Below are 25,523 nucleotides of genomic sequence, written 5' to 3' on the forward strand. Positions count from 1 at the left end.
TGTGTGTGTGGGACCTGTCTCCCAGTGAGGGTCAATGTGTGTGGGACCCGTCTCTCAGTGAGGGACAGTGTGTGTGGGACCCGTCCCCCAGTGAGGGTCAGTGTGTGTGTGGGACCCGTCCCCCAGTGAGGGTCAGAGTGTGTGGGGGCTCGTTCACAGTGAGGATCAGTGTGTGTGGGACCCATCCCCCAGTGAGGGACAGTGTGTGTGGGACCCGTTCCCCAGTGAGGGTCAGTGTTGTGGGACCTGACTCCCAGTGAGGGTCAGTGTGTGTGGGACCCGTTCCCAGTGAGGGTCAGTGTGTGTGGGACCTGTCTCCCAGTGAGGGTCAGTGTGTGTGGGACCCGTTCCCAGTGAGGGTCAGTGTGTGTGGGACCTGTCTCCCTGTGAGGGTCAGTGTGTGTGGGACCCGTTCCCAGTGAGGGTCAGTGTGTGTGGGACCCGTTCCCCAGTGAGGGTCAGTATGTGTGGGACCCGTCTCCCAGTGAGGGTCAGTGTGTGTGGGACCCGTCTCCCAGTGAGGGTCAGTGTGTGTGGGACCCGTTCCCAGTGAGGGTCAGTGTGTGTGGGACCCGTCTCCCAGTGAGGGTCAGTGTGTGTGGGACCCGTTCCCAGTGAGGGTCAGTGTGTGTGGGACCTGTCTCCCTGTGAGGGTCAGTGTGTGTGGGACCCGTTCCCAGTGAGGGTCAGTGTGTGTGGGACCCGTCTCCCAGTGAGGGTCAGTGTGTGTGGGACCCGTTCCCAGTGAGGGTCAGTGTGTGTGGGACCCATCTCCCAGTGAGGGTGAGTGTGTGTGGGACCCGTTCCCCAGTGAGGGTCAGTGTGTGTGGGACCCGTTCCCAGTGAGGGTCAGTGTGTGTGGGACCTGTCTCCCAGTGAGGGTCAGTGTGTGTGGGACCCGTCTCCCAGTGAGGGTCAGTGTGTGTGGGACCCGTTCCCAGTGAGGGTCAGTGTGTGTGGGACCCGTCCCCCAGTGAGGGTCAGTGTGTGTGGGACCCGTTCCCAGTGAGGGTCAGTGTGTGTGGGACCCGTTCCCAGTGAGGGTCAGTATGTGTCGGGGCTCGTTCACAGTGAGGGTCAGTGTGTGTGGGACCCGTCTCTCAGTGAGGGTCAGTGTGTGTGGGACCCGTCTCCCAGTGAGGGACAGTGTGTGTGGGACCCGTCTCCCAGTGAGGGTCAGTGTGTGTGGGACCCGTTCCCAGTGAGGGTCAGTGTGTGTGGGACCCGTCTCCCAGTGAGGGTCAGTGTGTGTGGGACCCGTTCCCAGTGAGAGTCAGTGTGTGTGGGACCCGTCCTCCAGTGAGGGTCAGTGTGTGTGGGACCCGTTCCCAGTGAGGGTCAGTGTGTGTGGGACCCGTTCCCAGTGAGGGTCAGTATGTGTCGGGGCTCGTTCACAGTGAGGGTCAGTGTGTGTGGGACCCATCCCCCAGTGAGGGTCAGTGTGTGTGGTGGACCCGTCCCCCAGTGAGGGTCAGTGTGTGTGGGACCTGTCTCCCAGTGAGGGTCAATGTGTGTGGGACCCGTCTCTCAGTGAGGGTCAGTGTGTGTGGGACCTGTCTCCCAGTGAGGGACAGTGTGTGTGGGACCCGTCTCCCAGTGAGGGTCAGTGTGTGTGGGACCCGTTCCCAGTGAGGGTCAGTGTCTGTGGGACCCGTCCCCCAGTGAGGGTCAGTGTGTGTGGGACCCGTTCCCAGTGAGGGTCAGTGTCTGTGGGACCCGTCCCCCAGTGAGGGTCAGTGTGTGTGGGACCCGTTCCCAGTGAGGGACAGTGTGTGTGGGACCCGTCCCCCAGTGAGGGACAGTGTGTGTGTGGGACCCGTCCCCCAGTGAGGGTCAGTGTGTGTGGGACCCGTTCCCAGTGAGGGTCAATACCTCCACATGACGCTCTCCCATTGGATGTTGAGCCACTTCCGGCCTAATGACGTGTGAGGGTTGCCCGGTAACGGGCGCTTGTTGTGGTTCCTAGCGCCATGGAGCAGTGTGGAGTGAAGGATCCCACGGTGAAATATTTGGAGCCGGTGCCAGAACCTGAGCCTCCTGTCCCGCCACGGACCAGCCAGTATTACCGAGTGCACCCGGGCGTCCCCGACAGATTCGAGCATCCGGACTGTTTCCAGGGTTACAGGTACTGGGAGGCATTTCATTCCAGGAAATCCCGGGATTGGAATTCCGGTGGAAGGGAGCGGAAATGGGATCCCCATGGAAGGGGTTTGGAATTGGATCCGCCTAATGGAGAGTGCTCTTCGGAACGATGTGCAAGAGGCCCACCAATGGAATCTGGGAGCGTGATCTGCAGTCAGATCCCGAGCTGGGGTTGCAATGGGATTGAATTTGCGGGATCCATCGTATACAAAGGAGGGACTTAATGCATAGAAGGGAAATCAAGGGAGAGGAGGAATGGGTTCCCGGGAGAACGGGTATATCAAATGGAATTCGGGTGAACAGGATATAGAGGCAACAAGGGTCTAATCTCAGGATAAGAACCCAGGAGAGCATGCTCCAAGATCAGAAAAGTGATAATTTGGTGAAGAGATCCAAGACAACACAATAGACAATAGGTGCAGAAGTAGACCATTCGAGCCTGCACCGCCATTTTCAGATCATGGCTGATCAACTACTATCAATACCCGGTTCCTGCCTTGACCCCATATCCCTCGATTCCCCTATCCATAAGATACCTATCTAGCTCCTTCTTGAAAGCATCCAGAGAATTGGCCTCCACTACCTTCAGAGGCAGTGCATTCCAGACCCCCACAACTCTCTGGGAGAAGAAGTTTTTCTTTAACTCTGTCCTAAATAACCTACCCCTTATTCTCAAACCATGCCCTCTGGTACTGGACTCTCCCAGCATCTGGAACATATTTCCTGCCTCTATCTTGTCCAATCCCTTAATAATCTTATATGTTTCAATCAGATCCCCTCTCAATCTCCTTAATTCCAGCATGTACAAGCCCAGTCTCTCTAACCTCTCTGCGTAAGGCAGTCCAGACATCCCAGGAATTAACCTCATGAATCTACGCTGCACTTCCTCTACAGCCAGGATGTCCTTCCTTAACCCTGGAGACCAAAACTGTACACAATACTCCAGGTATTGTGGTCTCACCAGGGCTCTGTACAAATGCAAGAGGATTTCCTTGCTCTTGTACTCAATTCCCTTTGTAATAAAGGCCAACATCCCATTAGCCTTCTTCACTGCCTGCTGCACTTGCTCATTCACCTTCAGTGATTGATGAACAAGGACTCCTAGATTTCTTTGTATTTCTCCCTTACCTAAGTCTACACCGTTCAGATAATAATCTGCCTTCCTGTTCTTACTCCCAAAGTGGATAACCTCACACTTATTCACATTAAACGTCATCTGCCCACTCACCCAGCCTATCCAAGTCACCCTGAATTCTCCTAAAATCTTCATCACATGTCACACTGCCACCCAGCTTAGTATCATCAGCAAATTTGCTGATTTTATTCTCAATGCCTTCATCTAAATTGTTGACGTAAATCGTAAACAGCTGTGGTCCCAATACCAAGCCCTGTGGCACAGTCAACTTTTCAGGCCAAGACCCTTCAGCAGGGCTGGAGAATAAAAGGGCTGATGAAGGGAATCGACCTGAAATGTCAACTGTTTACTCTTTTCTGTAGATGCTGCCTGTTCCGCTGAGTTCCCCCAGCATTTTGTGTGTGTTGCTTGAATTTCCAAAATCTGCTGATTTTATCTTCATCGTGAAGGGATCCATGGTATTTGTTTCAGAAAATGGAATCTAGGGAACCTGTTAGCAACAATAGGGAATGGGAGAATGGTCATGCCAAGCAGAATCTGTGGAGAGAGGGTAATTGTGAAACATGAGGTCTTGGAGCTTGGGGAGAGAAATAAATGAGCAGAGAAGGTGGAAGAGGAAGGGGTGGTTAAAATATCCATGATAGGATGAATGCAAATATGACAGTTAGGAAAGGTGAGCAAATGTGATTGGTGTGGAGGGATAATGTGAGCAAATGTATTTGGTGTGGAGGGATAATGTGAGCAAATGTATTTGGTGTGGAGGGATAATGTGAGCAAATGTGATTGTGGAGGGATAATGTGAGCAAATGTGATTGGTCAAGATATCCTTCCTCGTGTTTGGCATGGATGATGTGGGCTGAGGGGGTCCATTTCTGCATTGTTCCCTTCTGTGGTTCTACAGTTCTGTGATTTATTTATCACATGTACGTCAAAAACATACAGTGAAGTGTGTTGTCAACCAGTACAGCCTAAGCTCGTGGCAGTCGGCAAAGTGATCTTTCTTTGTTAGTGTAACGTGCTACTAATAGCAAGGCTGAAGAATGTGCCCACCAGACCAGGCTACGCTATTAGAGAGAGAGAGTGAAACTATCACAGATTGACAACAAGCAGAAGTGGCCAGTTCCGTTACAGCAGACAGTGAGAGCTGCCTAAAGTTGGAGACTTTTAATACCATGTCTAGAAAGTTGCAGTGTATCCAGATCACAGTTCAAAGTAAATTTATTATTAAAATGTTTATATGTTGCTATATACTACTTTGAAATGCATTTTCTTGCAGGCATTTACAGGAAAAATACCATGGAATTTTACAAAAGGCTATATATAAATGGCAAAGACTGACAAGCAACCAATGTGAAAAAGAAGACAGGCTGTGAAAAGAAAAAATAATCCTGAGGACATGAGTTGTAAAGAGTCTTTGAAAGTGAGTCTGTAGGTGGTAGAATTGCAGTGAGTGAAGTTATCCATGCTGATTATACAGTATTGAAAATGAGTTTGTGGGTCGTAGAATCAGATCAGTGTAGTGGTGAATGAAAAGGAACTTGATGGTTGCAGGGTAATTGTTAGAAAGTGGTTCCATTAGACAGACACAGTATGGACTCAGAAAGGGCAGGTCCTGTTTGACAAACTTACTGAAGTTCTTCGAGGACATAATGAGTGCAATGGATAGAAAGGAACAGGTGGATGTCATATACTTGGATTTCCAGAAGGCGTTTGATAAGGTGCCGCACAAGAGACTTATAAATAAGATACAGATGCATGGAGTCAGGAAGTGTATTGGCATGGATAGTAGTTTGGTTAAGGCAGAGAGTTGGTATAAATGGGTATTTCTCCAGTTGGTAGTTGGTGGTGAGTGGGGTGCCGCAGAAGTTGGAGCTGAGCCCGCAGCTATTTATCATTTACGTTGATGATTTGGAAGAGGGGACTGAATGTAGTGTAGTAAAATTTGCTGATGACACTAAACTGAGTGGAAAAGCAAATTGTAGAGGATGTGGAGAGTCTGCAGAGGGATATAGATAGGTTAAGTGAGTGGGCCAAGGTCTGGCAGATGGAATACAACGTTAGTGAATGCGAGATCATCCACATTGGAAGGAATAATAGAAGAGCAGATTATTATTATTATTATTAAATGGTGAAAGATTTCAGCATTCTGTTGTGCAAAGGGACTTGAGAGTGCTTGTTCATGAATCGCAAAAAGTTGGCTTGCAGGTACAACAGGTTATTAAGAAGACAAGCGGAATGTTGGCCTTCATTGCTAGAGGGATTGAATTTAAGAGCAGGGAGGTCATGTTGCAACTATACAGGGTACTGGTGAGGCTGCACCTGGCGTACTGTGTGCAGTTCTGGTCTCCGTACTTGAGGAGGATATACTGGCTTTGCAGGCAGTACAGAGGAGGTTCACCAGGTTGATTCCAGAGATGAAGGGGTTAACCTATGAGGAGCGATTGAGTCGCCTGGGACTATACTCTCTGGAGTTCAGAAGAATGAGAGGGGATCTTATAGAAACATACAAAATTTTGAAAGGGATAGATAAGATAGAAGTAGGAAAGTTGTTTTCATTGGTAGGTAAGACTAGAACCAGGGGACATTGCCTCAAGATTCAGGGAAGAAGATTTAGGATGGAGATGAGGAGAAACTATTTTCCCCAGGGAGTGGTGAATCTGTGGAATTCTCTGCCCAGGGAAGTAGTTGAGGCTTCTTCACTAAATATATTTAAGATACAGTTGGATAGATTTTTACATAGTAAGGGAATTAAGGGTTTTGGGGAAAAGACAGGTAGATGGAGCTGAGTTTATGGACAGATCAGCCGTGATCTTATAGAATGGTGGGGCAGACTTGATGGGCCGGATGGCCTACTCCTGCTCCTATTTCTTATGTTCTTAACCTGTTGGTGTGGGACACAAAGCTCCTATACCTTGTAGCAAGAAGAGCGTATGGCCTGGATGGTGAGGGTCTTTGATAATAGATCCTGCTTTCATGTGGCAGAGCTCATTCTATTTTATTGCAGATTTCTAGCATCTGCAGTGCCGTGATTTTTATGTTTTGTTGAGAATAAGTTGCTTATAACACAATGATTGACATGTAGAGCAGATTCTGAGTCAGATGCAGGGTTGCAGACAGGGGCTGTTATTTTCACAGATCCCAAAGCTTCAAGTGGTGTTCAATCACTGGATGTCTTAATCTCCTGTTTTCATTATCATGTTTCCAACTGGACATTACAAAAAAAATACTGTATTTACTGTCCTGGTGTCTTATGCACCAACTGAAGCTTTGGTATGAAGGAGTTCCCATCTCCTTGTTGTGCTACACTGCAGATTCACCAAGGCTGTCAATATTTATTACATATCTCTAGAACTGTGAAAGTCATTGCTTGGGGTTCCCCAGGAGCATGACAGTATCTCTGCAAGGACTTTCCCGATGTGTCAACATTTAAAGAGTCTGCTGAGAGTGTGCAATATTCACATGGGTTTGTGGGAGGGCAGGGGTTATGAATATTTGTAGGATCTTCTGCTGATATGTTCCTATCTTGATGCACTTCCCTGTATAAGACAATATTTGGCAGGGAATTCCCGAGAGAAGTTCCCTATTTTTTTGTCCACATACTGTGCCTTCTTTATTGCTGGCTATAATCATATGTTTTGTGTCCCATGTATGAGGATACCTCCATCCCCTTGATCATTCAATACTTTTCAACCCCTCACCATTTAAAAACTTACTCCAATTCTTTTTAAAATTGATATGTATGTCCATAATTTTTTACATTATTTTCCATCTGTCTGGCTTATGCCCTTCCTCTTAGCCTGTCCATATACCATTCATGTTGCCATCCACTTTGTACCATCAACAAACTTGGATACATTACACATGGCCTGCTCATCCCAATGGTGGAGATGAACGTCCAGCATCGTCAGTGACCGGGGGAAAGAGAAACTCGGCTGACATTTCAGGTCAATGACTTCAAACGTTGACTGTTTCTCTTTCACAGATGAGACCTCACTGAGTGTTTACAGCAGTGTCTGGCCCATTCAGGGTCTGTTGCATTTTTCCATCGAGTGTCCTTGCGTTCCAGTCTGGATAGGGCGCCATGGTCGCTTAGCGGTTAGCGCGATGCTGTTAAAGCTCGGGTGTTCCAGAGTTCGGAGTTGTAAGGAGTCTCTGTGCATCCTCCTTGTGGAATGTGTGGGTTTTCTCCGGGCCCTCTGCTTTCCTCCCACCATCCAAAGGCGTACCGGCTAGGTTAATTGGTCATAGTAAGTTGTCCTGTGACTAGATTAGGGTCAGTTGGGTTTGTCGGGGGTTGTTGGGGCGGTGTGGCTAGAAGCGCTGTATCTCTAAATAAATGACAAATAAATAAATAAATAGATAAAATGAACCATCGACACCTCCCCTAGAGAAGTTAATCTAATGGAGCTGATGTACCCTTTCATTTGCCTGCAGCTGCACTGACTGGCTCCTACTCAGATTACCACATTCAGGCCATCTAAGGCAGTGTCTAATTTCCCACCGCAGGCAGACAGATTACCACAGTGTCTTTACTGATATCTTTTGGAGTCCAGAATTGCGTAATGTCAGAGCCACAGGAAAAACTTTCCCTTTGCTCCACTCGGTCTGCACTGATCTTCCTGCATACAGCCGTCCACCCGCACTCATCCTACATTAGTCCATTTCACTCTCCCTGCATTCCCAATCAACCTCACCCCTCTCACTTCCAACTCAAACCTACTCACTGTGGGCCACTTTCACTGGCCAGTTAACCAAAAAACACACATATCACTGGATCACAAATCTGACCTCTGAATGTTTTGTATTGTGGCAACGGGGCGGAACTATCCTTATTTATTGGTGGGATTAACAAAATGACTTTTATAGATTGCACAAACACAAAATGCTGGAGGAACTCAGTTCCTATCTCCTGCCATCTTGTACCCCTTCCCCTCCCCCAGCTTCTTATTCTGGCTTCTGCCCCTTGCAGATACATTCAACCCTGATTGACGGTCTCAGCCCAAAATTGTTTATTTCCTTCCATCGATGCTGCCTGTCCTGCCGAGTTCCTCCAACACTTTTGTTTGTGTGTAGTTCTATGTATTGCACGTCACGGTGATAGATGAACCTGGGTTATACTCTTCAGCCATTGACACACACTTTGCTTCACCTCATTTCTGGCTGAAGTCATATTCTCATTTGGCCAATCATCCAGCTTCCAGTGACCCGAACCAGGTCTAATCCGATTCTCCCCAGGTGCTAGTCTTTCCTGGGTTAGGGAAGAACCTTTATCAATAATTATCTTGACTTCTTTCTAGAGGATTAAGTTGATCTGGATCTCTTGGAGAGCTATCACTCCCGTTGTATCTACCGCCCCCTAGAGGAGAGAGTCTGCCAGTGAGCACCTGTTCACAGCACCACATGGTGAATGTCAGGGTCACGAATTTGTGTCTCACACCCTTATTCGAGATTATTTATTGTCATTCTTCAGTGCACAAGTATAAAGGAGAGCAGTTATTATTTCTCAAGATCTGACGCAACATTAAAAATCACAGTAAGCATAAAGTACACAATAATAAAACACAATAAATACATAAGATTAGATTATCTACATAGTCTAATTGTATGTACATAAAGTGACACTGGATACAGAAGTACCTGTGCACGAAGAGACTCTGACAGGAAATGGTAAACTAGTACTGGTGGTGGGTGGGTTAATGAGTGGGGGTGTTGATCAGAGGAAGCAACTACTTTTGAGTCTGGTGGTCCTGACATGGACGTTACATTGCCTCCTCCCTCACGGGAGTGGGAGAAACAGTCCACGAGCTGGGTGTGTGGGGACCTTCAAGATATTGCTGGCCTTTCTGTGTATCTGTCTGTAATGGCAGGTAGGCTGGTGCCGGTGATGTGTTGGGCAGTTTTAAGTACCCGTTGTAGAGTCTGCCTGTCCAGCACGGTGCAGTTTCCATACCATGGTGCAATATGTTAGTATGCTCTCATATACAATGCCTATAAAAAGTATTCACCACCCTTGAAAGTTTTCATGTTTTATTGTTTTACATTGAATCACAGTGGATTTAATTTGGCTTTTTTGACATTGATCAATAGCACTCTTGTGTCAAACTGAAAGCAGATCAAAAGTACAATTACAAAACACAAAATAATTGCGTAAGTATTCACCCCTACAAGTCAGTATTTAGTAGATGCACCTTTGGCAGCAGTTATAGTCTGTGTGGATAGGTCTCTAACAGCTTTGTACATCTGGACTCCTGCAATTTTTCCCCTTTCTTCTTTACAAAACTGCTCAGGCTCTGTCAGATTGCATGGGAATAGTGAGTGAACAGCCCTTTTCAAGTCCAGCCACAAATTCTCAATTGGATTGAGGCCTGGACTCTTGACTTGGCCACTCCAGGACATTAAGTTTGTTGTTTTTAAGCCATTCCAGTGTAGCTTTGGCTTTATGCTTGGGGTCATTGTCTTGCTGGAAAACAAACCTTCTCCCGTCGCAGTTCTCTTGCAGACCGCATCAGGTTTCCCTCCAGGATTTCCCTGTGTTTTGCTGCATTCATTTTACCCTCTACCTTCACAAGCCCTCCAGAGCCTGCTGCAATGGAGCATCCCCACAGCACGATGCAGCCACCACCACGTTTCATAATAGGGATGGTTTGTTTTTGATGTTGTGTGGTGTTTGGCTTTGACCAAACATAGTGTTTAGTCTGCTAGCCAAAAACTTCAATTTTGTTTTAATCAGACCATTCTTCCAGATGACCTCAGAATCCTCCACGTGCTGCCTGGCAAGCTCTAGCCAAGATTTCATGTTAGTTTTTTTTCAACAGTGGCTTTCCCTTCGCCACTCTCCCATAAAGCTATGACTGGTTAAGAAGACGTATGGTGTATTGGCCTTCATCAACAGTGGAATTTAATTTAGGAACCGAGAGGTAACGTTGCAGCTATATAGGGCCCTGGTCAGACCTCACTTGGAGTACTGTGTCAGTTCTGGTCGCCTCACTACAGGAAGGATGTGGAAGCCATAGAAAGGGTGCAGAGGAGATTTACAAGGATGTTGCCTGGATTGGGGAGCATGCCTTATGAGAATAGGTTGAGTGAACTCAGCCTTTTCTCCTTGGAGTGATGGAGGATGAGAGGTGACCTGATAGAGGTATATAAGATGATGAGAAGCATTGATTGTGTGGATAGTCAGAGGCTTTTTCCCAGGACTGAAATGGCTAACATGAGAGGGCACAGTTTTAAGGTGCTTGGAAGTAGGTACAGAGGAGATGTCAAAGTAAGTTTTTTTTACGCAGAGTGGTGAGTGCATGGAATGGGCTGCCGACAACGATGGTAGAGGCAGATACGATAGGGTCTTTTAAGAGGCTTTTGGATAGGTACATGGAGCTTTGTAAAATAGAGGGCAATAGGTAAGCCTAGTAATTTCTAAGGTAGGGTCATATTCGGCACAACTTTGTGGACTGAAGGGCCAGTATTGTGCTGTCAGTTTTCTATGTTTCTATGGTGAAGCACCCGGGCAACAGTTGTATGCGCAGTCTCTCCCATCTTAGCCACTGAAGCTTGTAACTCCTCCAGAGTTATCATAGGTCTCTTGGTGGCCTCTCTCACTAGTCCCCTTCTTGCACGGTCACTCAGTTTTTGAGGACTGCCTGCTCTAGGCAGGTTTACAGCTGAGCCATGTTCTTTCCATTTCTTGATTATTGATTTAACTGTATTCCAAGGGATAGTCATTGACTTGGAAATTTTCTTGTATCTATCTCCTGACTTGTGCTTTTCAATAACCTTTTTGTGGAGTTGCTTGGAGTGTTCTTTTGTCTTTGTGGTGTAGTTCTTGCCAGGATACTGACTCACCAGCAGTTGGACATTCCAGATACAGGTGTATTTTTACCACAATCGAAACACCTTGACTACACACAGTGATTTCCATTTAACTCATGATGTGCTTCTAAAACCAATTGGCTCCACCTGTGATGATTTGGTGTGTCATATTATCAATTATTTTGTGTTCTATATTTGTAATTAATTTACATCACTTTAAAGAGATGTTTTCACTTTGATATGAGTCTTTTTCTGTTGATCAGTGTCAAAAAAGGCAAATTAAATCCACTGTGATTCAATGTTGTAAGACAATAAAATAAGAAAACCTCTGGGGGCGGGGTTGCTGTGAGTACTTTTTATAGGCACTGTGTAACTGATTCCCCCTAATTTTACAATATGAACCCACGCTTTGAAGTAAGCTGGGCTCCTTGCTGCATGTGTTGTGGTTATGTTTCATCCCATATTTTCATCAGGTTGCACACCTGAATTGCAGATTTCAGTTAATGGTTACACCCCAAATCCTCCCCTTTTATGTTGTTACTGTTCCTGAAATCATTACCTGCGGCATCTGAAGCAGTTCCAGTTCCTGTCCTCCCTGCGACCTCTCTGGTCAATTACCCTTCCTACGGGGCCCACAGATTCCTGCTGCAGCTTCCTCGACTCGTCACCAGCAGAAATACAGCATGTGTCCATGTCACTCCTCTCATGGCTCTAGAATATTGACGGGTGGTGGTGGGTATGGCCTCTTGCTGTAGGTTCATGGTCTCACCTGCTCTCCCTTCCCTTTTATGCACCCAAACTCATAACTTTGCACCAACACACTCCCACAACCACATTTACACAGATACACAAACACAAGCACTCACACACACGCTTGTATGCACACAGATGCATAGTCTCACACATATCTGCAAAGATGCATGCACTTACATACACAGCCAGACAGCATACAATACATACCAACATAACACCCTAAACCCTAAAATATACACTTTCACACATATACGCTCACAGATACACCCACAAAACATACATAAATTCAAACACATACTGTCACACATGAGCACATCTACAAACACGCACTCACATACAATATATGCACATACTCGCTCTCACACACACGCAGATGGGCTTTGTGGTGGCAGAAGGGCAGATGTTTACCTTCAGCAGAATCCAGAATAAAGTAATCAGCCACTTGGAGGTGACGACAAACAGTTCTCCATCCAGTGTCCTGGAGATCCGAAATTCCCTCCACCAGAGTCCGTTGCAGCCATGGGTCAAGGCTGAAAGAGTGCTGGTCAGTATGGCAGAGTGTAGGAAACAAATGCCGGCGGGGTGGAGTACGGATTCAGATTCTAAAGCAAGGGTTGACAGTTGAGGGGTGAATAGCCTCCTCTCCAGTGTTCACCTCACACTGCTCAACTCCAACCACAGGCTGCACAAGGGCAGAAGCCCAAGGACAACATGCAGCCTGAGAGGAGGTAGGCAGAGAGCATGGGCTGCAGGATTGTCATGACAAATGGATATTAATGTTTTTATAAGTGATAATCACACGAAATGTATTTCTTTGTTGACTGACAATATATAGATCCCAACCAATTAATCCAATATATCGAACAACCAACCAGGTTTATGGGAGTCAACAGCCAACTGTCCATGAAATGCCGGTAAGAGTGATTTCTGAAATCGGCTGGTTTACTGTGATATCTGCCAATCTTTTAATAACTTGCTGCAATCTACTGTCCAAATTCTGGTTCATTATTTCATAATTTATAGAACGTCCCGCAGTGAGGGCCAGTGCATGTGGGACCCATCCCCCAGTAAGGGTCACAGTGTGTGGACCCCTCTCCCGATCGAATATTTATCTACGGAACCCAAGTTCAGTGACAATTAGACACAGTTAGAAACACGTTTCTCACTGAGACTTGCCGGCAGAAGAACCTGTACCCAGATAAGGGTCAGTGTGCATAACACCCAGTTACTATTTTTCCTCAGTTAAGTTTCCAAAAGAGGCAAAAATCAGTCCTATCCTGACGATCTAATTGTGATGTTAGTGTCTGCTGATGGAATTGAGAGTGGTGGTGGGTTCTGTTTCTTCCCCTTAGACTCATCCCTTCTCGTCTCTTTTTATTCCAGACCAGCTACTTTTCAATATCTCGTAAGCTTTCTAATCACTTAAGCAAATGTGGAATGTACAGAGACAATGGATTCAATGTAGGCCTGGAGAAGTCCCTGGTCACTGGGCCAGACAACCTCATTAGGTTCCAGGACCGTCTGAACTTCCACCGCTCCTACTTTCATGCCGGCCCATCCGACACGCAATAGTGGACATGATTTCCTGGTGCTTCCTTGTGCTCAGTCAGATACCTAATCCACTCCTTACAGCAGTCAGCTGCACTTTCTTTGTATGTCCCTTGCACAACTGTGTAATAATTTGTCTGTTCTATTAAAAAGGATTTGTACAAATTAAGTATAAAATGGTCCTTTATAATTGTTAAACCATTATAATTCGCTCAAGTGTGTAACCCGTACTTAGTGAACAACACACACCCATACCCCAGCTTGTGATTTCAAGATCTGGTCCAGGGACTTCAACACTTGTACAGGATCATAGAGGAGACCTGCTTTACGAGGGGCTGCACAACATTGCAGGGTAGGTGTCGTACTGGGCCAGCTGGTGGTGTAGTGGCATCAGCACTGGACTTCGAGGCGGATATATCCGGCTGGGTCTCAACTGGGCAGGCAAGAAAGGCTTGGCAATCTACTTCTATATCTTGCCATAAAACCCCATGGACAACTACACTATCCATAGGATCACCATGAGTCAATGACACTCAACAAAAACAGCTGTTGTACTACTGAAGGGGCACTGCAGAGGAAGTGCTTCTTAGTTAGAAAGACAGGACCGAGGGAGTACTTCAGTTTAATGTGTCTTTCCCCCCCCCCCTCCGATAAAACTAATTTGCAAACTTTCTTCATTAAAATTTTCCCTTTTCTATACTAATTAGTAATTTCTGCCCTTAACTTTTTGTTGTCATCTCAGACTGTCTATTCAGCTCGTTGGCTATTGGAATTCCCAGTTTAAGCAGCAGGTGGGTGAGGAGAGGGGCCAGGGTGAGTGACATCAACTAAAATGGGCTGAGAAGTCAAGTCTCTAGATCAGAGGTCCCCAACCCTTTTTATGCCAAGGACCAGTATCATTAAGCAAAGGGTCTGTGGACCCCAAGTTGGGAACCCCTGCTCTAGACCATCCATCCCCAAACTAAACTTAAAAACAGATGATCTGATGTACAGGGGCATTGGAGAGTCTGACATTTATTACCCACCCACTGAATGCTCAAAGTTGGTGGTCTGAGTTCTTTATAACCTGCCAGCAGCTTTCTGACTGAGTTCAGAGCAGAAAAATAAAACCAGAAATAAAAGAGCAACATTTCAGGTTTCCACCCTAAAAGGACAACTGAACCAGTTGGAATTTGCATCCATGCTACTGTTATGGTCACTTTTATGGTAACAGCTTTTTATCCTCCAATTATTGTTCTGAGATTTAATGTCAAAATCAAGATTATCAATTAAGGCTGGATACTTACACAAGTGATTACAGGCACAACCCAGCAAGGGAACATTACTTCCCCATGTCTCTGTTAGTGCTAACATCAAGCAGCTAACCATCAGCCAATGGGTTTAATGTAGCCTCGTTGTGCAACTGAAGTTTAACTTGTCTCCAATCAGAATGGAACTACAATAAATGTTTCTTTCCTTTTCTAATGGTAGAAAGGTCATGAAATGCCCTTTATGTTCTTCATCCCATATCTGAAATCAGATGACCTTCACAAAATGAAAAGTTTTCAATATCTTTCAGTGTATGAGGCAATCATCAAACCATCATTTTGTACGCAGGATATCAGGGGACAGGAGTAAAATCGCCAGTTGTTTCCCTCCCCCTCCCCAAGTCTGGTGAAACCTTGGCCGAGATCCATCACTGCTAAGGATAGGCTAATACACACCACCACTTTTTAATCTTATAAGGCATAGACTTCACAATAACTTTTCACACCTTGAGTGAGAATCTATGGGACAAAAAAAATCACAGAACAAATGCCCCCAGTTGAAATTTACTAACAAATTCAAAAATTACACAGTGTCATTTTGCTGCAAGTTCTTCAGGAATGGTAATACTTTTATTGCTTAAACACTATGACTGCACCAAGTAATACTGTTGAGGATTACAGTGAGGTTTCAGTTTCAGGCAGTGTTGCACAAAGTCACTTTCACATCAAGATTTTGCTAACACTTTAACTACTTGTTCTCTTGAGGTCAAACAGTTAGAAATTAAAAATATATGAAGTTTCCTACCTTAAAATTTCCCTGTTTGACTTGGATTAACAAGCAACTAAATGAAAATGTTGCCATTACATTTACAAACCACATGTCAGACAATGCTGTGAGTTCCAAGTTACTGACCCAATAATGGAGAAAATAAGCCACTTAATCAAACAGCAGGCAGAAGAACACCTCCCTTTTAAAAAGAGGTGAAAGTGAACAGCAAGTTTATCAGCGTCAGAAAGAAAAAAGATTTAGGATGGGCTTGGGGCAGTGAAGAGAGAAGCTGGCCTTCGATCAATGGCTCGCCAGCTTTACCACCTTTCCTGCCCTTGTTTTGTTCGATTTAACTGAGAGAGACCTGGATCAAAAAAAAAGACAGGTAAACCACCGCGAGCAACCTTGCGCCAGTGCCATAAGACCAGCTTCACCCCATCCACAAATCCATCTTTCTCTTTCTAATTCCACTGCTGCAACCTCAATTTCCCAGGAGTCCTTTGTCCATTGAGTTATTTGACTGGTCAACAGCATCTTGTAAACAGTGTTAGAGGAGGCATGGCTCTTTTAAATGCATGTTGTGAAACTTTTCTCGTCTATGTTACTGCTCTATTCCAACAGCTTTGTTCATTGCAGACGTGGCAGCTCAGCCCAAGATCTCTGCTGCCCGTCAGACAGGATCTGGGGTGCCTGCTCTGTGGCCGTTCATCTGTGGCTGCAAGGCTGTGGTGCTCAGCGTTGCTCCAGCGTTAGCTTCTCCAGGGGCCACCACCGAGGCAGAGGACACAATTTCCATCGCCATCTCCTCTTCAGGCGTGACCGCCCCCTCCTCCTCCCGTCTCCGGTACGCTTCACAGAGTGGGAGGTCAGCACCATCCCACAGGCTGTAGCTTTCCAGGAACAAAGATGGTGTAAGAAAGAAGAGCAACGGATATAAGAATGAATCAAGAGTTATGACCAAAAAATATATAAAAGGGAGTTAGTGACAAAGAAATGGAAGAACTTGCATTTCTGTAATGCCTTTCAACAGCTCCGGAACTCCCAAATTACTGAACCACCAACAAAACACTTCTACCAAAACAAGCAGCTACAGAAGGCCCTTTGCCCATTCCACCAGTCAATATAGTCATAGCTGATCACACAAATTCAGTATTCTGTTCCTGCTTTCTCCCTTAACCCCTTCATTTAGCCATGAGAACTATATCCAACTCCTTACTGAATATATTTAATAATATGGTATCAACTGAGTATTCAGGTTTCCCCACAGAATAGTTCGCATCGCAATCCTACATGACCACCTTAGGTGATGATTCCTGCTTCCAGACACCCTGCCGTTGGGAACATCTTTCAGCATCTATGTGCTTAGTGTTCAGTGGAACCCTTCTTACTTTCCTAATCTCTAGCAAATACAAGTCAATTTCTCCAATCTGTGTGTGTCAATCCTGTCACCCCAGGATATCCTTGAGCAGCAGCCAGTCCCGGGGATCAGTCTAGTGAACTTTTGCTGCAGTCCCTGCACAGTGAGAATGTCCTTCCTCAGACAAGGAGACAACTGTACTTGGTAGTCAAGGTGTAGTCTCACTAAGGTCCTACAGAACAGTTTGTCTTCTTAACCACCTGCTGCTATTTATATCCTTACTTTCATCAACTAGCGCACACACCACTACCAATACCCACAAGTTTAGTAATAAATACTTAGGAGACAGCCAATTTAGGCCCATGGCCAATCAGCTACTCTATGTTTTGAATTTGTATTGGCTAGGCACCAAGGTTTCCCCACTGTTCCTTAAACAGTACCATGGGACCTTTTCCCACGAGGCTTTCAAGGACTCAGTTAAACAACACAGCCAAAGAAAAGCATTCCTGACAATGCAAAACTCCTTCAGTATGCATGGACTTTGTTTTGCTCAACATCTCAGCTTGGGAGAATAAACTAGCGGTCTTTGTGCAGGACCAGGTATACAAACATTCTCTTCACCAATTAAATACAAAATTCAAATACTTCCCCCGTTCTGCTCTCTCCCTGTGTCCCCTGGCCGTGGACTATCCACTTTGTTCCAAAGTTCTCTATGCCACCTATCAAGAGCTGTTATCCATATCCTAAGTCATCCTTTTCCTAATGCTCACTGACTTTACCTGGAATTTTTTAATCCTCCAGTGTAGATCCTGTGTTTTTAACCTCTATCTCTGTAACTCTACATTCCTCTCTGTGTCACTCCAATTCTGGCTGTCAGTTCAATCCTGATCTTAAGTGTTCAACTATAAACCACTCTCCCTGTCTAAGACACCCCTTAAATCTTCTATGGTCAAACCTAAAATCCCCTGTGGTACTGTGCATCATTTGGAAAACCATTTCCTTGTCTGCTTGGGCACGTTTGGTTACATTAAAGGCACTAAATTAATGCAAGTTCTTGTTGAATAAGGTTCTGTTAGAAAGTAAGCTTCAAGACAGCAATCTTCAGAGGTCCCATCAAGCACCCCAGTCATATTAGCACAGGTTAAATAGAATGGTAAAGCTCCCTGTACACCAGGGGTTCCCAACCTGGGTTCCATGGACTCCTTGCTTAATGGTATTGGTCCATGGCATAAAAAAGGTTGGGAACCCCTGCTCTACAACACAAAGGGAAGCAGCAACCCAATCCCTATTCTGACAAGTGATCAGTTAACACAGTAAAGTTATGGGAGAAACATTGACTGTTCATCAATCTCTGTGGGTTCGTTTGTCTTTTTAACCACCTCTGCTTCTGCAGAATAACTTTTATTATGAATAAAAGTTAAATTTCTGAAGAAATTAAGAGAAAGTAACTAACAGATGGAAACTTGGTGGAACTTAAATTAGATAAGGTGTGACATTAAATGGACAACACAGAAATTGAAAATCAATGATCTGTATGTTTTAACTTTATTTAAGTTCGGTGGAAGAAGATGAATCTTTAAAATGGGATGCTAGAATAAAATTAGCACCCAGCCTAAATTATATATAAATCTTAAAATAAGCACGTACAGAAATAAAAACAGCTTTCTTTAAAATATTGGGAACAGTGAATAAGGCACAAAGTTTAAATGACAATTGTTAAATGTAACATTCATTTGGACATCACTCATTACTGGAAGGAGCAGTTAGTTAAAACCATTACAGACCCAAGTGACAAATAGCTTTAAAACCTAAGGAAGATGTGTCACTGAAAAAGAATCAGCAATGTGTGCAAGAGGTGGTCACATTAATTCTAAAGAGTATGCAGAGATATTTGGGAAGTTTTTGTGTGCTCTTTCTCCCGCATGCAGTTTCCAGACTCTGGTTATTTCTCCTTCTCCTTCCCCAAGGGTGTAAGCTTTCTTTGTGCTGTGGATGAGGGCTGACCATTCTCTGATATCTCACTGTCCCACACCAACTCCAAACAGCCCCTCCTTGGGTTTGATGAAGTCCCAGGGTCATACAGGCACAGAACCAGGTTCTCTGGCCCTCAACTTCCACACTGACCATCTATTTGACTGCGGGTAACACTGCAATTCAGCTAACTGTATGCAAGAAAATGCACACTTTCCAGGAAGAATCGATCATGCTAGCAGTCATCAGAAGAAACTGTGTTTGATTGCCACCCTCCCCCCCCTCTCCAGACAAGGAGCAAATGTGGCAGACCCCATTCCCAGCTCTGACCGAGACTGGTATTCTACAAACACACCATGGAAGCTAAGAAAATATTCTAAACCCAATAGTATTTACCGTGCAGAAGAGATCTTGGGCTGTGGCGGCCAGTCTCTGGATCTCGCTGGAGCATGCCTTGACCAAATCCTTACTTACTATGCAACAGAATTACTTACTGAGTACAGGGGCTGCAATTGGATAATGGGAAAAGTAGGTGGCTCATGCCTGGAATATTGTGAGATGTACAATTCAGTCACAATAACATGACATCATGGGATTCACACAAGATGTACAAACAACATTACACCTGGGTGGTCATTGAACATTTGAGTCTCTACAGCTGGATGAAGACCAAATATTATGGGGTTTACTATTAAGAAGTCACTTTAATATGTGAACCACAACATGAACTAGCAATTTACAACAGTAAAGTAGGCAATTGGCAGCGCTGATGTGAGATATATAAGGAAATGCTATGGAACATAAAGTGGGTTCACTGTAACAGCAATGCTGGTGTTAGTATCAATTCAGTATGGAAATGAGAGGTTCTGAATTACTCAATGCTTCAATTTAACAGTTGCAACTTATAGCTTACAAAGAATATCAAAATATAAATTTATATATAAAATATTGCTGCAGCGATCTTTATATACAAATTATTTTGTGAGGTTAAATCAAATGCCCTTTAACATACTACTTGTGGGGAAAAAAGGATGTAACTATCCTATTTTTTATGATCAATAAATCATTCTACGGCAAACAAATATAGGATTACATCTCTCCCCTAAAAACATGAAATTTGTGTCATACACAGTGATGTCTTCATTGTGACAAACAAAGGGTAGTGCATACATAAAATGTATAAGATTATATTTTTGAGGAAATATATAAAATTCCAGTTTATGTTTTTAAAAAATTATAAAATTGCTCATATTTTCATTGCATAGAACAGGACACCAATATCCATCATTTTAAAATGATTGTCGAACATAAAAGAAGAATTCTTTCTGCCTTAAATAAAAGGTATTTTATAACTTTCAATGCCTTCTGCATACGGAAAAGCAAACTCCTCTAACAGGTGCTGAAGCAGAGGGAGCTTCTTCAAAACTGCATGAGGGAATGTTTTAAAGACCCTCCTTGAATATTTGATGACAGATTGGCAAACACCTTTAAGGAGGCCATTTGCAACCCACAGTTCCACCACGAAGGATTAGTATGCCTTGTTTCGAAAGGCATTGTGGAAGGGAGCTAGGATGCAGAATAAACTTCACATTTACTTACCATGTGTTTCAGTGAAATGTCAGGAATTTGTTTAACTTCAGAATTGGGACATAGAAACATAGAAAATAGGTGCAGGAGTAGGCCATTCGGCCCTTCAAGCCTGCACCGCCATTCAGTATGATCATGGCTGATCATCCAACTCAGAACCCTGTACCTGCTTTCTCTCCATACCCCCTGATCCCTTTAGCCACAAGGGCCATATCTAACTTCCTTTTAAGTATAGCCAATGAACCGGCCTCAACTGTTTCCTGTGGCAGAGGATTTCACCGATTCACCACTCTCTGTGTGAAGAAGTTTTTCCTCATCTCGGTCCTAAAAGGCTTCCCCTTTATCCTTAAAATGTGACCCCTCGTTCTGGACTTCCCCAACATCGGAAACAATCTTCCTGCATTTAGCCTGTCCAATCCCTTTAGAATTTTATATGTTTCAATAAGATCCCCCCTCAATCTTCTAAATTCCAGTGAGTATAAGCCTAGTCGATCCAGTCTTTCTTCATATGAAAGTCCTGCCATCCCAGGAATCAATCTGGTGAACCTTCTCTGTACTCCCTTTATGGCAAGAATGTCTTTCCTCAGATTAGGGGACCAAAACTGCACACAATATTCTAGGTGCGGTCTCACCAAGGCCTTGTACAACTTAGGGGACGAAGAGAAACTTTAAAAAAACACAACTGTTTTCCCTATCCCTGCATGCAAGACTCTTTGAAAGGCTAAGCACTGACTGGTTGGGTTGTAAAAGCAGCTATTGTGTTAGACCAAGACTGTGGTCAGTAGGTGATCATATACTGCAAAGGTGCTTCCAACCAGAATACAAACTATCCTAAAAGAAAGATTTCCATTTCTAGTGCATTACATAAGGATATCTATAATAAGCAGCATTATGAAAACAGTTTAAGCAGAAGCCCCTTCTCATTTCAATGAAATACCCTGGTGCAATGGCATCAGTACAAGAACCTTACACCAAAAGAACCTCAGTTTGTTAAACATGGCAATAGAAGAATATTATGTTCTGGGATTAAAAAAGTATAACATTTTTGAGAAGGTGAAACTGGTTACCCTGTGGAGTATGTCAGAGCCCGTTGTGGCTGTTCGGACATGTTTGAGGCTGAGGAAGGGCATTCCCGTGCTATTTGTACCTGGAGGAGTAATATTCTTCTTCCAGCTCATATAGATCAACCGCAATCTCATCTCTTAGGGTGATCAGCTTCTTGTCACATTCTTCCTGTAGACTCCGAAGTTGCTGCTTTCGCTGGTTTATGGCTTCATTCACGGAGGGAAAGTCATTCAGAATCAGGAACTGTTTAAGGTCTGACACCAGCTTCATGAGAGACTCCCCAGCACGCACCTAAATCAACACAGCACAGAATGAAAACACATATCTATCCATCTATATATACTAAAGATATTTCTGCAACCATGAAAGTCTTTTGTCTAACAAAAATGAACCAATCTCAGCTTCAAAACTGTTAACTGTCTTCCACCTTCAACTTCTCAGGTTACAGGATTCCAGAACTCCACTATACTTGTGGGACAGAATGCTTCTCTTGATAGTTGTTATTTTTTCTTCTATGTACCCCTTACTCACACATTTTTATTACAATTTGTCCATATTTATAAATGACATCTTCCCCTGTAAGATATGAAACCATATCAAAAAATGAAATTTCAAGGCGATAATTTACATTGAAAGCTTCCACTGCAAAATATTGATTTAAGACATTATAACAGATTAGATCACCATGAACTGCAATACCTTGAATACAGCTGTTATACCTCCTATCAGCACAGGTATGCCTCAAGGATGAATACTTAACTCACTGCTCTACTCTCTGCACTCTCAGGACTGCGTGGTCAAGCACTGCTCAATCACCATCTCTAAATCTGCAGATGACACCACTGTTGTTGTTGAAATCTAAGATGGGGACACCCAGGAGTAAGAAGGATCGGCTAGTTGACTGGTGTCTCAACATCCTGATGTTTCTGGATGTCACCATCTTGGAGGACATGTCCCGGGCCTAATACATTGTTGCAAACAGGAAGAAAACATGCTAGCATCTCTTACTTATTAGGAGTTTGAGAAGATTTGGTATGTCACCAAAGACCATTGCAAATTTCCACTGATCGGTGAAGAGTGTTAGGACTGGTTGCATCATGGCCTGGTATGGAGGGTCCAATATACTAGATTGCAAGAGGCTGCCAAGGACTGTAGACCAGACAGCTCCATCCTGGGCACTAGCTTCCTGACCATCATCAAGAAACAGTGCTTTAAGAAGGTGGCATCCATCATTAAGGAACCGCACCGTTTGGGACACGCCTTCTACTTATTTCTACCATCAGTGAGGTGATGCAGGAGCTTAAAGACTCACACCCAACAATTTAGCAACAGCTTCTTCTCCTCCACCATCAGATTCTCAAAAAGTCTATGGATACTATCTCATTATTCCTTTCTTTTTTGTGTAATTTATAATCATTTTTATGTCTTTGCCTGAACTGCTGCCAAAAAGCAACAAATTTCACATCAGCTAAGTCTGTGAGATAAAATCTGACTCCTATTCTAAACACGGTATGGATACTGGTTCATGTTAACATTTCTTGCCAAATTGCTTTTCACTATTATACAGAATGTTTACATAAGAATTTATCAAACTTTAGATGAAGTTCTAATTCTAGCTTCCTATAGTTCCAAAGATGAAAAGCAACTTTATGTTCAGCTGTAATAAAAACAGAACATGCAGGTCAGACACCGCCTGTGTTAAGAGGAATAAAGTTAATAATTCACACCAATGATCTTTCAACTGTGCTGCCTGTGATCCTCCCATTTGGGGTGTTCTCCTACATATACAGTACTGTGCAGAAGTCTTGGGCACATGCATATAGTTCCGCTGCCTCAGCTGTTTGCACACTACTATAGTCATTTGATGTATTGCACTTTACTGCTGCTGCAAAACAAACCCACATTTCATTACATACGTGAGTGATGATAAACCTAATTCCGATATGGGTCTCTATCATGACCTGAGAGCGGGAAGGGGGCAGGGAGAGGGGAATCATGGTTGGGAAAAGGCCAGGGTCAGCGTATGTGGGACCCATCCCTAGCAAGGCTGTGTGTGTGGGACTAAGTAGAGAGACAGAAAATAAACTACTAAGACAAAATTGTGGATTTGACAAATATTGTACGTACAATATTTGCTGCTCTCACATGCATCTCATAGTGATCTTGTTCACACTGAGTCGCGCGGGAAACCTGCGTCTCGTCTTCAACCTGCAAGACAAAATTGAGCTTCAGATTAATATAGCTCAGTGCGGAAGGGACTTTACATTAAGTCTCAAACTAGTTGTTTATTCCCCTCCATAGTTGCTGCCTTTTTTAGACCATAAGGCATAGGAGCATAAATAGGCCATTCAGCCCATTGAGTCTGCTCCACCATTCCATCACAGCTCATTTATTAAACCCACTTGTGCTGCCTTTTCCCTGTAACCTTTGATGTCCTGACTAATCAAGAACCTACCATTTCTGCTTCAAATAATCCAATGACTTGGCCACCACAGCCATCTGTGGCAATGAATTCCACAGACTCACCATTCTCTAGTGTTACAAAATCCCGTAACTGGATCACTTACCAGCAAAGATAGAGAGGTCCGTCGAAGTCTGATGGTACTATTTTTAAAAGTCTTTATTTATGAAGGGGCACAAACATTAATACAAACATTCAGATAATATACATCGTCATGACTCAATCTAAAAAGCGCGGATCTAATAATAACCATCAATAAGAAACAGCTCGATCGTTTGTCTAGGGGATAATGTCCGATGGAAATATAAAAGCCATTCAGTTCCTGCAGGCTTCAGCCTTTTGGGGGACCACTGGGTTTTCACTTGTTGGAGAGAGGGAGAGAGAGAGAGAGAGAGAGAGAGAGAGAGAGAGAGAGAGAGAGAGAGATTGGTGAGAAAAGAAACTTGCCCGGGTCTTTAATGAAGCAAATCCGTTGAATCAGTGGAGCGGGCTTCCCTGTTGTTAGCTAAAAGCTGGTATCCGTGGTTCCAGTCACCGATTCCAGCCGCGGAATCGAACGCATGTGACTTCCTTCAAATGGCTTCCCGCTACTACGGGATCGTTAGCGTTTCTTCTGGTGCGTCTGAAGGGGGTCAATGGTCAATGTCACATTATTTTGCATCGTGGTGGAACGAGGTATTCGGCATGTCTCTCTCTCCCCTTTCCTGGGTCTCCTGAACGGACTCAATAGTGATCTTGCGATTCTCACAAAGGAGGGGGCTACCCCGCACCCTTTGGCCCCTCAGAGCTGTGGTACATTCATAACACTAGCTAAAGAATTTCCTCCTCATCTCTGTTCTAAATGGACTTCTCTTTATTCTGAGGCTGCACCCTCTGGTCCTAGACTACAGGAAATATCCTTTCCACATCACCTTTGGCCTTTCAATATTTGAGAGATTTCAATCAGATCCCCACTCAATCTTCTAACCTCTATTGAAATAACCGTTTCTTATTTAGGGGGAAGTAAGACCATCTGGGAGCCCTTACTGTTTATGCTGCTGGCTGAATCTGCACCATACCGGAAGTCCTCATTCTTCTAAACTCTAGCGAATAAAGACCCTGTGGTAAACTATGTATACCTGTCTGGACATGCCCCTCTGCTGACTGCTCCTGTGGCTCCTCTCACAGACCCCTGTATAAAGGGGATTGGAGGCACTGCTCCCCCCTCAGTCTCCGAGATGCTGTGCCTATTTTGCTGCTAATAAAAGCCTATCGTTTGCCTCCCATCTCCGAGAGTTATTGATGGTGCATCAGACCCAGAGCCATCAAACGCTTCTAATGCATTAACCCTTTTATTCCTGGAATCAATCGCATGAACATCTTTTTTTAGATAAGGGGCACAAAAATTGTACACAATACCCCTCTGCAGTCCGATTTATGCCTTATAAAACCTTACTATTACATTCTTGCCTTCTCAAAATGAATGCCAATATTCTATCTGCCCTTTTTTGCCCATTCTCCCAATCCGTCTAAGTCCTTTTGCAGACTCCCTGCTCCCTCGACACTACCTGCCCCTACACCTATCTTCGTATTGTCTACAAATTTGGCCAAAAGGCATTAACATATATTTCCACTCTTTGCCTCCTGCCAATCAACCAATCTTCTATCCATGCTAGTATCTCTCCTGAAATACCGTGGGCTCT

At 44.3% G+C, this 25,523-nt stretch overlaps 2 protein-coding genes across 6 annotated transcripts in view; one reads left to right on the plus strand and one right to left on the minus strand.

Moving 5' to 3' along the window:
* The first annotated feature begins 1,937 nt into the window (after positions 1-1,937).
* LOC132407542 (piercer of microtubule wall 1 protein-like) lies at positions 1,938-13,549 on the plus strand. The gene is made up of 3 exons (XM_059994233.1): positions 1,938-2,125; positions 12,672-12,750; positions 13,220-13,549. The coding sequence occupies exons 1-3, from the start codon at positions 1,971-1,973 to the stop codon at positions 13,406-13,408; spliced, it is 423 nt and encodes a 140-aa protein (XP_059850216.1). The 5' UTR covers positions 1,938-1,970; the 3' UTR covers positions 13,409-13,549.
* Positions 3,111-25,523, minus strand: part of med22 (mediator complex subunit 22) — a 31,435-nt gene continuing 9,022 nt past the window's right edge. Inside the window, exons 4-6 of one of the 5 annotated variants that reach the window (XM_059994231.1) lie at positions 23,508-23,588; positions 21,463-21,671; positions 3,111-7,605 (exon numbers count right to left, since the gene is read on the minus strand). In XM_059994231.1, the coding sequence (XP_059850214.1) occupies positions 7,512-7,605; positions 21,463-21,671; positions 23,508-23,588 (384 nt within the window). In that variant the 3' untranslated portion in view covers positions 3,111-7,511. Of the gene's footprint in view, positions 7,606-15,190; positions 16,291-18,285; positions 21,672-23,507; positions 23,589-25,523 lie in introns of those variants that run through there. The other 4 variants (XM_059994229.1, XM_059994230.1, XM_059994228.1 and 1 more) reach the window with 4 other exon arrangements.

Source organism: Hypanus sabinus, chromosome 18, assembly GCF_030144855.1.
Source record: "Hypanus sabinus isolate sHypSab1 chromosome 18, sHypSab1.hap1, whole genome shotgun sequence".
In the NCBI taxonomy this organism is placed as follows: domain Eukaryota; kingdom Metazoa; phylum Chordata; class Chondrichthyes; order Myliobatiformes; family Dasyatidae; genus Hypanus; species Hypanus sabinus.